This window comes from Aegilops tauschii, chromosome 6 (genome assembly GCF_002575655.3).
Source record: "Aegilops tauschii subsp. strangulata cultivar AL8/78 chromosome 6, Aet v6.0, whole genome shotgun sequence".
NCBI lineage: Eukaryota > Viridiplantae > Streptophyta > Magnoliopsida > Poales > Poaceae > Aegilops > Aegilops tauschii.
The window spans coordinates 177363151-177377495 of NC_053040.3; the positions used below are offsets into that span (position 1 = coordinate 177363151).

A 14345-nucleotide genomic window follows, 5' to 3' on the forward strand; every position below is an offset into this window, starting at 1 on the left:
AACCGCCAAAAGAAGTAGGCATTAGTGAGCTCAGTTTCAGTTTTATGCTTTGGACTGCTTGAAAGTTCTAGGGCCAAAAGTGAGATTGGGGCAAAGTTGAAGGTCCAAAAGTGGACTTCTTTCTTATTGAATTGATCAGAAAGGTGCCATAAATCAATCTTCGGCATTACTGAAACAGAGCATGTTCCCTGAACAAAACGAAATTCAACTTCTAAGGCGCCACTTCCAGCTTAGGATTCAATCGCACTAGGCTCTACACTTCAAAATTTCAAATCACGCATTTTCTTCTGATTTTGACGGTCACCATAATGCTTCATCGCGTTCATGGGCGAGCACCGTTGGAGCTCTTGGGCGCCGCCTGTCCTCCTGCCTGTCCGGTCTCCGTCTCCTCCTGGGGCTCGTCTTCTTTGTCGTCGACGAGTATCTTCTTGCAGGCCTCGTAGCACATGAAGGAGATGCCGGCGGCGGGCATGAGCTTGATGCAGCTGGGGCCGAGCCCGCGGTAGAGTCCGGCGGTGCCCTCGTTCTTGAGGATGCAGTACATGGCGTGCAGGACGTTCTTGTAGACCTGCCTCCCGCCCACGGCGCCCACCTGCATCTGCTTCCGCGCCACCTCCAGCGGGAACGTGGCGGTGCTGGCTATGGCGCCCGCCGCGGACCCGATCAGCAGCGTCGGCACGTTGCCCACCTCCTCCTTCCCCGACGCGCGGCGGTACACGCCGCGCAGCGTCTCGTAGGCGTAGAAGTTGGCCGCCGCGTACGGCACCACGCCGATCAGGCTCGGCGCCAGCCCGCGGTACAGCTCCCCGGGGCCTTCGTCGCGCACGATCTTGACGAACGCGTGGAGGAGGTTGTCGTACACGTCCTTCTGCATGCAACGCAACGGGGTCGTCAGTCAGATGGCACTGCCACTACTGGTTGAGATACAGTACTGTACGTGCTGGAATTCTGTGTTCTCACCTCGATGGTGAGACGGGTCTTGACGAGCTCCATGGGATAGGTGCACAGGGTTGAGGCCACTCCGGCGAGCGCTCCGGCGACGAGCGGCGTGGGGATGGGGACCTTGGCTGGCTGGCCGGCCTCCGGGGTTAGGTACTTCTTCGCCGTGTCGTAAGTGAAGTGCTGCACCGCGCCATGTGGAGTCAGGGACACTGCATGTCGCATCACAGTACGAAATTTGAACGAAAAACACGTGAGGTGGCTGGCTTGCCTCGATGGCCTTGCTTGGCGCGACGCGGAGGACGTTGACGGCGTTGCCGCGGAAGAGGCCGGGCCACCCCTCCGTCCCCATGATCCACCGGAAAACCCCGGCCATGGAGTCGGCGCCGGAGCTTCCCACCATCAGGTGCGTCCTGATCGTCTCCAGGGGCGCCACGAAAGTCCTCGACACGGCGCCGGCGATGGCGCCGCTGACCAGCCGCCGCAGGTGCGGGTTGCCGATCTTGACCCTCACCTTCCTCAGACCCAGCTGCTGCTTCTTGGCCTTTTTCGCCTTCTGGGCCTTCTGGACGCCCGCCTCGCCCGCGGCTGCGAGCTGGTGCGCGACGTCGTCGGCGGGCCGAGCCTTCCCGTCATGCTCGCGCGCCACCGGCTGGGCGCCGTGGGACAGGCTGAGTCCCACGCTGGCGAACAGAGCCATGCGTGGGAAGTCCAAGCTCCTGGTCTCGGGCTTCGAGCTCCAAGGGAAGGCGATCTCAGGGACCGGCCTCAGTAACCAGTTCTTCTTGTCCATGGCGAGCGAGGCGCGGTTGTTCTTGGTCACCATTGTCGTTGCCGCCATTGCCGCCGCCATCTGATTCAACTCGAACACATAAAGGATTATTATATGCAAGGGCGAAAGAGCTAGTAAGTTGTGAGCAAGACTAAGATCAGCTCAATTCATATCACAAAAACCTAAAAATGTCCATGCAAGCCATAAAACACACAAGGGAACACCAAGATCACTCAAAATGGCATTATGGTGATGGAATTAGTAGATCTTAAGAGCAGATTTGGTTATAATCCAATTTAACACTGAGGTACTGACAAACAATACTAAAAACGCTCACACACGCATCAGGTACATAAAAGGACAGAATCTAAGCTGGATGAAAACCGAAAACATTCACACGCGCATCTCGTTGGGTCTTTTGTAATCAAACTTCATCCTTCTATAAAAATATAGTACGTAATTTGCGTACTTTTGAAAAGAAAAAGGAAACAAAAAACGTTCACACACGCATCTATTCAAGGTAACAAATTATTTAAATGAAAATTATATGAACCAGTACTATTTTTGACCCGGTTATATATACGAATGACATAAAGTTCATTTCTATGCATTAAAATTAACGTGCTTTATTATAAACTGAGCGAGTAAAATATATTCAGCTTATTTCTCTTTGAGCCAACCCCTAGTCATGAATAAGAAAAACGAATATCGAGACTGTTGTGCAGTCTAGTTATACGCATACCTCGAGGAAGGAAGACAGAACTGATACGTGCCCTGGCTAGGAGTTCTTCAGTCCTTCACTCCCTCACTGGCCTCTCTCGTTGTTGGGAATGGGGGTGGCTCGACGGCCATTTTATACCCGTTTTAGCACTCTCTCCATCAGTTGGCGTGTCCAGTGAGCAACGAAGCCCGGCCTTTCCCATGGCCTCTGCCATCTTTGCCCCTCAACCGCACCACATTACCACCGCACACGGTTGCCAGATCTGTCGGACATGAAGGGCAATCCGGTCTAATCGTCGAAGTGGATTTGGAGCCGTCTGTGCCAATCTGTGCATACGCGAGAATGGCCTCGTCTGCTTCCATCAAAAAGAAGAAGAATGGCTTCGTCTGCTTCGGACATGCGTGTGTCTCATGCGTGCATGGATCCGCACTCGCCAGCCGCAACAGCCTTTGTTTTTGCCAGTTCAGTTCCTTCTCGCGGACGAAGAAGGCGACAGAAACTGGTGGGTAGCCGCGAGGGGTGCACACAGCAGCCGGGTCACGCTGGCCAGACCGCCAGGCACACACGCTGCTTTAGATCTTCCTGATGTATCAAGATGTAATTAACCAGGAGTCTACATGGGGAATTCCCTAACCGACGCTCGCTGCGTCAAACTGTCGTTGTTTCCCGCAGGGACATCGAGCTACCAATCTGCTTGGGCCGGCCCGTTTAATAGCTTCAGCAATCCTGGTTTTTGGAACTTCTCGAGGTTTCCGGCCAGGGTTTTTCCGGTTTTAGGAACCTTCTAGAAGGTTCCTGAACCGGGATTTTCCTTGTTTTGCTTGTTATATTTTTTTTTGTTTTCTTTTTCCTGCTTGTTTTTCATTTTGCTGTTTATTTCTCTTTACGTTTTCCTTATTATGTTTCTTTTTTACTTTTCTTTACTTTTTTTATTTTCTTTCATTTTTATGTCCTTTTTCCAAGTTTATTTTCTTTTTTATTTATGTTTCTTTTTATTATTTTTTATTCTTCTCCCTTTAGTTTTTCACTTTCTCCCCTTTTTTATTTTTTCTTTTTCCTGTTTATTTTGTTCAAAAAATTCAATTATTGTTCAGAATTTCAGAAAATGTTCTCTTTTTCAAAATTTTGTTCACCTTTTTCAAAAAAAGTTCAGCAATTTCGAAAAAATATTCTCATTTTCAAAATTTGTTCACAATTTAAAAAATGTTCTCGTTTCATAATTTTGTTTGGAATTTCAAAATTTTGTTCACAAATTCAAAAAATAGTTCCCGTTCTTTTAAAATTTGTTCACAATACAAAAAATGTTCACGGTTTCAAAATTTGGTCAAAATTTTAAATATGTTTCCTGTTCCAATTTATTTTGGGAATTTGATGAAAAGTTCCAATTTTCTATTTTTTCACAAATTCTAAAAATGTGCGTAGTCATGATTTTTTATTCGGGCATGGAATGTTCCATTTTTTCAAGTATTTGTTCACAAAAAAATTGAAAATGTTCGTGTTTCAAAAAATGTTCTCTTTTTCACAATTTTGTTCGCAATTTCTAAAATTTGTTAAAAAATTCAAAAACTGTTCCTGTTCTTCTAGAATTTGTTAAAAATTCAAAAAATTCACGGTTTTAAAATTTGGTCAAAATTTTAAATATGTTCGTTGTTCTATTTTTTGGGGAATTTGATGAAAAGTTCAATTTTTCAATTTTTGTTCATAGATTCTGAAAATGTTCGTAGTCATGAATTTTTGTTCGGAATTTCATGAAATGTGCTATTTTCCAAATATTTGTTCAAAACATTTAAAAATGTTCGTGTTTTCACAATTTGTTCACATATTCGAAAAATATATTCCTGTTGCCAACAATTTTTTCATAAATTCTAAAAATGCTTGCACAATTCCAAAGTATACACTTTTAAAAAAGTACACTTTTTTCAAACAAAAACTATCACCACAGTAAATTATTCTAGTTCGCTACAGTACCTGATTCAAATTCGCTAGAGTACAACAGCCCGGTTCTATGCTACCATCAGTTCATTAGGTCGTGCGCTGCAATTTTAATCAAGAAACTTGCCTGGTCGAGTGGCTATGAGGTCGCAATCGCTAGTGGAGCATCTACAGCCGGCCACCCTAAACCCGCCTCAAACGGACCTCAAACGCCCAGGACTGACCGACACCTCTAATATCCAGCCCAAATCTGGGACGGATATAGGGGCGCCCGGACGCGTCCACCACGTCGGAGCCCGCCCACCTTGACCCACTCGACCCCACATATATTCCTTCCCATCCGCTTGACGGATCAAACCCTAGCCACTTCATTTCACTCCCTTCTGCCACACAAGCTTTCATCTGGCGATCTCCGGCCTTCTCCGGAATGGCAGGCAGTGGATCCAAGTCCAACACTTCCAGATCCGTCGATCTCGAGCTCATCCCACACGGCCCCGAGGAGGAGATGGTCGTCCGGCTTGCGCTCCGCCGCTCCCAAGAGGAGGCCGCTCGACGGCAGCGCTCAGACTCCTTTTGTTGGGAATCCATTGTGTCCGCCCATATGGCGCATGGATTAGGCGCTAGGTGTGCCATCGCCGCCTCACCGAAGGCGGTGCAGTCCGGCTGGCGTCCGAACGCACTGGCGGACGCGCAACCCCTCCGTTGGTGCGCCGAGGCCATGGGTGCACCATGGGCGTCGTCCGACGCAAACATGGCGCGATGTGCCACTGTGCGAGGCAGCGGGCACGGGAGGCGGTGGTAGCCCTCGCAGCGATGGACGTTGGCGAGGCGGAGTCACATTCTCCGGCACCCTATATGGTGCACCACTCCGGGCGCCGCAACCACGTCATGGTGGATGTCGCCGGCCCATCCCAGGACGGATCCATCATCGATATGACGTCCACCGGTACTGTCCGGGTTCCGGGCTCTGACGAGGAAGAGTAGGGCATGCATGGGAGACGGAGAAGCCTTGAGTCCCGTGAGCCGGCTCGTGTCCCATGCGTTACTCTACCTTGCCGACGACCAGACCAACACTCTATGGAGCGCAGTCGGCCGCCAGATGTGGGCACAGCGGAGCCGGACGAGCTCCGCTTAAAGATCGGTTTATGTTGCATGTAATAATATGGATTTGAGATTTCTAATTTGAGGTATCCGGTTGTAGAATCAAATATTTGCGACGTGACCGGCCACCGTCCGGGGACGCGCCTGGGCACGTCCGCGAACGTTTGAGGGGTCGGATTTGCCAAGTCTGGTTGTAGACGCTCTAACAAATTCTGGAATCTCAAATGAGCCCATGAGAAAAATGGAAAGTGGTGGTGTGGTGCTAAAGTTTAGTCCCATACCACTAGCTGAGGAAGTGTTGGGCCTCTTTTTATAGAGGGTTCTCTCCACCACTCTAAGTGGTGTGTTGAGAAGAGAAAGAGAAGACCACATGCGTGTGCCAGTCCGTTGCCTTGCAGGGTGCAACTTCCTTTTGCCGTTTTATTTTTTGGTGTCTTGACAGACAAGTTCATTGTTTACTTGTCCGGTAAGTTTGACTTGGAAACCAAGTCGGTTTGATATCGTGATTGCGACAAGATACCGCCTCTCACTAGAAAAAGAACACTTTCGTGACGATACGTCTTTGTCACAGTAGGTCACATTTTCTGTCATGCATGTACGTCCGTGATGATTTTATGACAGAATCAAGATAGTCATACCAGTGCTGTCGTAGAAGTGTTCCATGAGAATACTCAAATTATCATCACGAAAGTGTCCACTTCCATGAAGATAAATGGCGTGTCATGGAAGTGCTTTCGTGAAGGGTAACCGACATGTGGCATCCACCGTAATGGGTCGCCGTTAAGCTATCGGGTTTCGGTTTGGATCCGATAACCCGTTAACACCCTCGACCAATGGGGATTTTCCATGTGTAAACTTTTCATTGGCCAGAGGATCCACGTGTCAGCTGGAATCGCGATAAATGTCATTCATCCAATGGACGGGATGCGCCTATTATACGTCGACACGTGGAACAGCCCAACAGTGACCCATTTAGGTTAAAAGGACCAGCCGTTTGACTTGGTAAAAAGTTAGCGGGCCGGCCAATGGAAAGCCTATTAACGGCGAGTATGCATGTAGCCCATTTACGGCCCGGAAACTCAAGGCCGTTATGGCCTTCCCGAATTCAGCCCAGTCATATGGGCCGTCCAATATGAATCCAGCCCGTTGTCACTTTGGGTCCATATATGGCCCGTGATGTTATTCAGCCCATATGAGGCCATCTGTATCCCTTTAACGACCTGTGCTGATTCTGGCCCATAATGAATAGTACATTGCTTTGGAACCATTAATGGCCCATGATTCAGTTGGGACGTTTCCAACCCATGTTATCTTTCGGCCTTCTAAGGGCCCATAAATTTTTGGGCTCATTTTCGGCCCTCGATTACTTATGGTCCGTTACTGGCCCATTCTGCTAATGGGCCAAATTCAGCCTGTGGTTATAATCGGCCCGTTTGTGGCATGTTTACCCATTGGGCTATTTTCATCCCGTCATGTATTCCGGCCCATTAACGTTACCAATTTGGACCATTTACGGCCCAAATTGCGGTCCGGTCTTGGCCCACGAATTGTAGGGCCCATGTGTGGCCAATGGATCCTACAACCCGTAGGAGGCCCATTGATCCTACGGCCCGTAGATTGCCCATGGTCACTAACAGCAGGTAGCAGGCCCATGGTTACCACAGTCCGTATGTGGCCCATGGTTATTGTGGCCACTAGAAAACCAAGGAAAAAGAAGACTAAGGAAATAAATAAGCAAGCAACTAACGCTAGGCTATTATGGCAATTGCACAGATTACATCCACTGGGCATCAAAGTTCGCCACCAGTGCAAATATAGGGAAGACCCTATACTATACAAAAATGGCTTGCTATTTTCTTCAGCCGATCGCTGCTCGTTAAGAACAAGTGTTGCATCGCAACAACACAAATTACAACCATATAACAAAAGGAGGGCTGACATAAAAGTTTACAGTCCGGCAGATAAATGCACCATCAGAAGTTCAGAAACTCAGATCATTTGACCTGACTGGTACATTTTCATGCTGTAGTGTCTGATGGAGCACCATAACATTCACCTTAGTTTCTCCTAGCCTCCTGAACAACATAGGAAATGTATGATAGTCTGGTTTTAAAACCATGCATATCTTGACGACATCGAACAATGGTTGTCCTTGTTTCACAAAGGCTCTCTGTTAGGGATTGGACATGTGTCTAGAGCACAGATATATCATTCTGTCGAGCTTGCAGATCTTGTTCATGAGGCAGTTTGGACGAGGTTGCCTTAACAACCAACCCAGTACTACCCAGGAAGGTGCTTTTGGCACTGTTACTGGAGAGATACTGACCCACTACAGCAAGAGGTGACATTGCGGTTATGGTTGCCTCATCACCTTCAGGAGGCTATGGCGGTTCCACCATTTGTTCCACAGCTTGCTGAAAAGTTGAGTTTGTACACTAGTAGTACCAGAATAGAAGTTATTAATGAGACAGCAAAACCAAACAGAATAGTTTTGGTCTATATACAGAACTTATTTTGGTGAAGCCGTGTAAAATATGAGTTGTATTTTACTGCAAAGTACATAATAAAACCAGGTTCCAAACATATGACCATGTACCATGGCTAATGTATTGTCTATTTCTTCACATTGTATTGACAACTAAGGATAAAGAGACAAAGTTTATAATACGATGAGCATAGTATGACATCATTTATATCACAAAACAACTGAGATGAGACAAATAGACAATTGTAACGTTGTGTGGGCAAGTCCAGCACGGAACTAGATTACAGATCAAGAGCAAAGGAACATCATTCCTCTCTTTTAAACCTTGTAAGATGCAATGATACGTTAAGACAACTGTGTATAAATTGAAAAAGAGTAATTGACATTGGCTGCAAATCATGCAGTTTAATGCACAAGTCAGAGTAACCAGTTGTTCGAAGGCATGAGGATTAAGGACTTACAATAGCGGCTTTGACTGGTGTACTCATGCCCTTCATCTTGCTGGTGTGACAGTCCTTCAAGATTTCCACCGCATATGGTTCAAGTACTTTTTGGTCCTTGCGGGCCTTCCTCTACATTTGGAACAAGTCAATATATATATGATAATATGGCACAGCCAAAAGAGTGAAACAACAGCTAGTTACAAGAGCCTCGCAGTGTGCAATATAGCTACGAGATCCTGTCATCTGTTGGAATCTCACTTTCGTACGGTTGGCCTTGTTCTTTGAACAACTCACCTATAAGAAGATATATTTGTAAGGCGCATGTGTAAATATGAGTTCAACATGTGATCTGATCACATATGTATAACATACTTGATACTTTGGATCAGACCAGTGTTTAACAAGGGCTCTCCAGTCTTCATGCGTTATATTTTCCACTGGAGATGTTTGGGTAAGTTCACTGTTTGCCTTGCCTTCAAAGTGAATTCTCCTCAGGTTGTACCAATACTGTCGTAGAGCAGACTTGAAAACATGAGTGCATGCTTGTCTGGGTGCATCATCTTGCCGATCCAACTTAAACCTCATCTGTTGAAAGTTATGGGAGTCTCATTACCAGCGACCAAAAAGTATGGGACAGAGCAAGGCGATATTACTAATTTCCACAAATAACCATAATTACAGATAAATGGTCGAGGAAGGTGTTAAACTGGGTTTTGTCTTTGTCATTCCTGTACTGAATCCATGTTGGGAGGATATGTGCATGATACCTAACGACAACGGCTGCCTCTGATACTAACTTGTCTGACTCTGTAGCATCACGTGGCCTTTTTAAACCTGCCTCAAAATAGATCTCCATTCTTCCTCCTTCAGATTTAGTTAACCTATCGAGCATTATCCCTGATGTATGTTTCCTCTTGCGCCTAGGTGCTAGTTCAACAACGAACATGGGTAGTGTTAGTGTACATCAAACTGCGAGACTACATATAAAGAAGCATGCAACTGTAACTTGACTCGATCAACTACCTTCTTGGTGTTGAAGCTCACAAGGTTCATATGATCTTGCCAAGTCCTCTTGTGTCAAGAGTGCTTCAGAAGTAGTGTCAGGTCGCAAAGGAGCTTGGGAACTTTCCGCTAGCAAAGTTAATGAACGAGTAACTCGTGTACATGTTGGTACTGTGGAAGAAGGTGTTGCATCCGCTAGGGCTGTCGTTGCTTGTTTGGTGGCAACTTTTCGTTTGTCTTTGGTATGTTTTACAACTGGTGTAGCAGGGGATACTGTGTCTGTACATTTATCCAGTGGACTTCGACCTTCTATTGCACTATCAGAACCAGCAGAATCTGTGGAGATATTCTGCTTCCATTTCCGTGCCTCCTGAGTACTGCTACTTGTGAGCTACGTTGGGATTTCCTCGAAGAGGAGAGGATGATGCAGTATAGTAGAGATAAGTATTTCCCTCGATTATGAAAACAAGGTTATAATCTAGTAGGAGAACCAAGCAACACTACGTAAATAGCACCTGCACACAAACAACAAATACTTGCAACCCAACGCGTAGATGGGTTGTCAATCCCTCAACGGTTACGAGCAAGATTAAATGACATAGTTTTTGATAGATAGATTGGAAAAAATACAAAATAAATAAATAAAAGTAAATTGCAGCAAGATATTTTTGGTTTTAATATATGATAGAAAATAGACTCGGGGCCCATAGTTTTCACTAGAGGATTCTCTCATAAAAATAGCGTATGGTGGGTAGACAAATTACTATTGGGCAATTGAGAGAAAATCAAATAATTATGACGATATCCAAGGCAATGATCATGTATATAGGCATCACGTCTGAGACAAGTAGACCGAAATGATTCTGCGTCTACTACTATTACTCCACACATCGACCGCTATCCTGCATGTATTAAGTGATGGAAGAACGGAGTAACGCCTTAAGCAAGATGACATGATGTAGACAAGATAAACTCACGTATTAAATAATCCCCATCTTGTTACCCTTAATAGCAACGATACATGTGTGTCATGTCCCTTTCTGTCACTGGGATTGAGCACCGCAAGATCGAACCCATCACAAAGCACCTCTTCCCATGGCAAGATAAATCAATCTAGTTGGCCAAACCAAACCAATAAATCGAAGAAGAAATATGAGGCTATAACAATCATGCATACAAGAGTTCAGAGAAAACTCAAATAATATTCATGGATAGATCTGATCATAAACTCACAATTCATCGGATCCCAACAAATACACCGCAAAAAGGCATTACATCAAATAGATCTCCAAGAACACCGAGGATAACATTGTATTGAAGATCAAAAAGAGAGAATGAGCCATCTAGCTACTAACTATGGACCCATAGGTCCGCGGTAAACTACTCACGCATCATCAGAGGGCAGCAAGGATGATGAAGAGCCCCTCCGTGATTGAATCCCCCTCTGGCAGAGTGCCGGAAAAGGCCTCTAGATGGGATCTCGTGGTTCTGGAACTTGCGGCGACGGAAAAAGTATTTCGTGGACTCCTTTGTTGGTTTCACGATTTTAGAGAATTTATAGAGGCGAAGCTAGGTCAAACGAACCTACTACTTGTGAGCTGCGTTAGGATTTCCCCGAAGAGGAGAGAATGATACAGTACAGGAGAGATAAGTATTTCACTCAGTTATGAAACCAAGGTTACCAATCCAGTAGGAGAACCAGGCAACACTATGTAAACAACACTTGCACACAAACAACAAATACTTGCAACCCAACGCGTAGAGGGGTTGTCAATCCCTCAACGGTATTGAGAAAGATTAAATTGTATGGGTTTTGGTAAATAGATATAACTAAATTATAAAATAAAATAAATAAAATAAAATTGCAGGGTATTTTTGGTTTTAATATATGATAGGAAATAGAGTCGGGGGCCATTGTAGCGACCAGACCTCAAACAGTCTGTGCTCTGTGCTTTAGTGTCATCCCTGGATCAGTAATGTTGACACGCACAGTACAAATGGAGGATTTATAACAGAGTAGCAATCACACACTTATTACATCGAGTATCTCAAAAGAGAAATAAGTATGATAATTATGGCTTAAGGCCATCTAAATACGATAACAGCGGAAGACTTGGAAGATAAGCGAGTCCATCAACTCCAACGGCATCACTGAGTATAAGACCATGACCTAAGGCACCTTACTCGTCGTCTGAAAAGTCTGCAACATAAAACGTTGCAGCCTGAAAACGGGTCAGCACATGGAATATGCTGGCAATGTAACACATAGAGAGTAATGAACATAATAATGCTATACTACATGCATATATGGCTGGTAGAAGGCTCTATGGTTACAGTTTTGCGAAAAGCCAATTTTTCCCTACTGCAAAGGAATAAATTTTCTTTAACTATCATGGTGGTTGTTAAACATTGAGATGGTTGACAGCATCTCAATCCCAATTAAGTATCATCATTAACCCAATAAAATTAATTAAAGTAACATGGTGATGAGATTCACATGATAATCCAAGTACTAGATACTCAAGATGTCCATAACCGGGGACACGACTAACCATGATTAGTTTGTACACTCCGCAGAGGTTTGCGCACTTTTCCCCACAAGACTCGATCGCCTCCGCTTGATTCTCGCACTACATGATGTTTGAGAAACGGATGACCGAGACACAGTCTTTCAGAAACAATAACTCTTTACTCCGGGTGGATAGTTACACCTACTTTCCCCTACATCTGCTAGCCCACCTCTTCAAGAGATCATGTAACCTACTCAACTATGCTAGAGCCCATAATAGCTTGTGGCTGCACACGGAAGTTTCTAGCATGAATAATCTTATGATCCCTTTGAGCCTGGGTGGCGGTCCTTAGAAAAACAGGCAACACTGGGTTCTCCAGGTGCCTCAATCCACCCAGATGTGAGTTTTAGTTGCCACCTTAAGTAAACCATTAATTAACAATCTCACATCTGTCATGGAAATTCACTCAAACCCAATCCACGTCTACGAGCATAGCATAGCAATATAAGCAAACGTAGAAGTAACTCCCAAGGGTTTGATAATAAACAGGGCAATAGGTACTACCTCACTACTTCCCAATACCCACAATTTAATTAGATCCTAACAATGCAATGTTTGAGGGTTGGTCTAATGCAATAAAACTGGGTAGTAAAAGAGGTATGATCAACGTGTTACTTGCCTTGCTGATGATCCGTGAAACTTAGCGATTCGAAGTAGCAAGCGGCGCACTCCGGGTACTCTATCGCAAACAAACAAGCATACAATAAGCACTCATCAAATGCATAGGTAAAACTCAAATAACAATCTAACCAGAAAGTTCAACTTAAGAACTCCGGTTTGCAAAAAGAAACAAATCGAACGAAGCAACGAAAGTCAAACGGCGAAAGAAACAAGCTTCGTTTACTAATCTGGATCTAGGTCAAATTTTACAGTAGCAAAAACTTGTTTGAGTAGGTCAAACGGAAAGAGAATTTCGAGACGAAACTCTAGGCGCTTGAATCGCCTGATTCCGATAAACGAGCGAAAAGATAAACCAGAACGAAGATCCGATCAGAAATCGCGATCTGGAATAATCGCGGAAAATCCGACGAAAAAGAAAACTGACGAACAGTTAAACGAACGGACGTTCGTTAACAGCGACTAACCGACGAACGCGTTCGTTAAAACGAACGGATCGGTGAACGTTCACTAATTAATTAAACCGGAAAAAAATAAACCGATCTATTTAAAAAATCTAGGGTTCGGAAAAAAAAAATAAACCGAGTGGTTTAAAAAAAACCGGCACGGCGGCGGCGTTCAGCTACCTCGGTCCGGCGGGACTCCGGCGGGGTCGGGCGGGGCTCCGGCGGGCTCGGGAGAGGGCGGCGAGGGGCCACGGGGCTGCGGGGTCGTCGGGGGCGACGAGGGGCGACGAGGGCGGCGGCGTTCGGGGCTTCCCGCGGCGGCGGCGGCTCGGCTCCGGTGTTGGGCTTCGGCTCGGCGTCGTGCTCCTCGGGGTGGGGAACGGGGTGAGGGAGAGGGGGCGGGGTCGGGGGTACTTATAGGAGGGGAGGGGGTGGCGTGGGGGAGGGGGCAAGGCGGCGGCGGTGTCCTAGCGCGACACGGCGGCGGCGTCCAACTCCAGGAGGGAGACGAGGCGCGGGGCTGGCTGGGCCGTCGGCTGGGCTTCGGCCCAGTTGGCGTGCTCGGCGTTTTTTTTTCTTTTTTTTTAATAATTTTCGCCGAATTTAAAAAGATTATAGAAAAATAAATAAAAATCCAAAAATGCTAAAACAAAATTTCACCGTCTAATTAAAATAATTAGAACAAGTTGAACATTTTCTTGGCCCCAAAAAAATGTAGTTTTGAAAACGTGCAATTTTTTTAATGCAATTAAAATTGCAAATAAAATCCGAATAAAATCAAATATTTGAATTTAATATTTTTCCTCCAATATTTCAATTATTTTGGAGAAGTCATATTTTCTCCTCTCATTTATTTTAATACGAAATATTTCTCGGAGGGAAAATAATTAAAACGAAAAAAAAATCCTCGTCTTATTATTTGATAAAATCAAATATGAAAACCAGGAAATCCCCAACTCTCTCCGAGGGTCCTTGAGTTGCTTAGGATTTTTCGAGGATTTGCCAAAATGCAATAAAATATGCTATGCAATGATGATCTAATGTATAACATTCCAAATTGAAAATTTGGGATGTTACAAACCTACCCCCTTAAGATGAATCTCGCCCTCGAGATTCAGGTTGGCTAGAAAATAGGTGAGAGTGGTTTTTCCGTAGATCTTCCTCTCGTTCCCAGGTGGCTTCATCTTCAGTGTGGTGACTCCACTGAACTTTGCAAAACTTGATAACCTTGCTGCGGGTGACTCGACTGGCATAATCAAGAATCTTAACTGGTTTCTCCTCATAGGTCAAATCACTTTCCAACTGAATCGCTTCCA

At 45.3% G+C, this 14345-nt stretch overlaps 1 protein-coding gene across 1 annotated transcript; it reads right to left on the minus strand.

The window, feature by feature from the left end:
• Positions 1-85: 85 nt before the first annotated feature.
• Positions 86-2602, minus strand: LOC109780029 (adenine nucleotide transporter BT1, chloroplastic/amyloplastic/mitochondrial-like). Its single transcript, XM_020338622.4, has 4 exons — positions 2454-2602; positions 1211-1792; positions 961-1122; positions 86-868 (listed from the first exon to the last, which is right to left on the minus strand). The coding sequence occupies exons 2-4, from the start codon at positions 1790-1792 to the stop codon at positions 323-325; spliced, it is 1290 nt and encodes a 429-aa protein (XP_020194211.1). The 5' UTR covers positions 2454-2602; the 3' UTR covers positions 86-322.
• Positions 2603-14345: the final 11743 nt, after the last annotated feature.

Coding starts and splice junctions, on each gene's coding strand:
- LOC109780029 (XM_020338622.4), bottom strand. CDS start 1,792: ATGGCGGCGGCAATGGCGGCAACGACAATGGTGACCAAGAACAACCGC. Junction 1,123..1,210: donor CGCCAAGCAAGGCCATCGAG/GCAAGCCAGCCA, acceptor GGCGCGGTGCAG/CACTTCACTTACGACACGGC. Junction 869..960: donor AGACCCGTCTCACCATCGAG/GTGAGAACACAG, acceptor CGTTGCATGCAG/AAGGACGTGTACGACAACCT.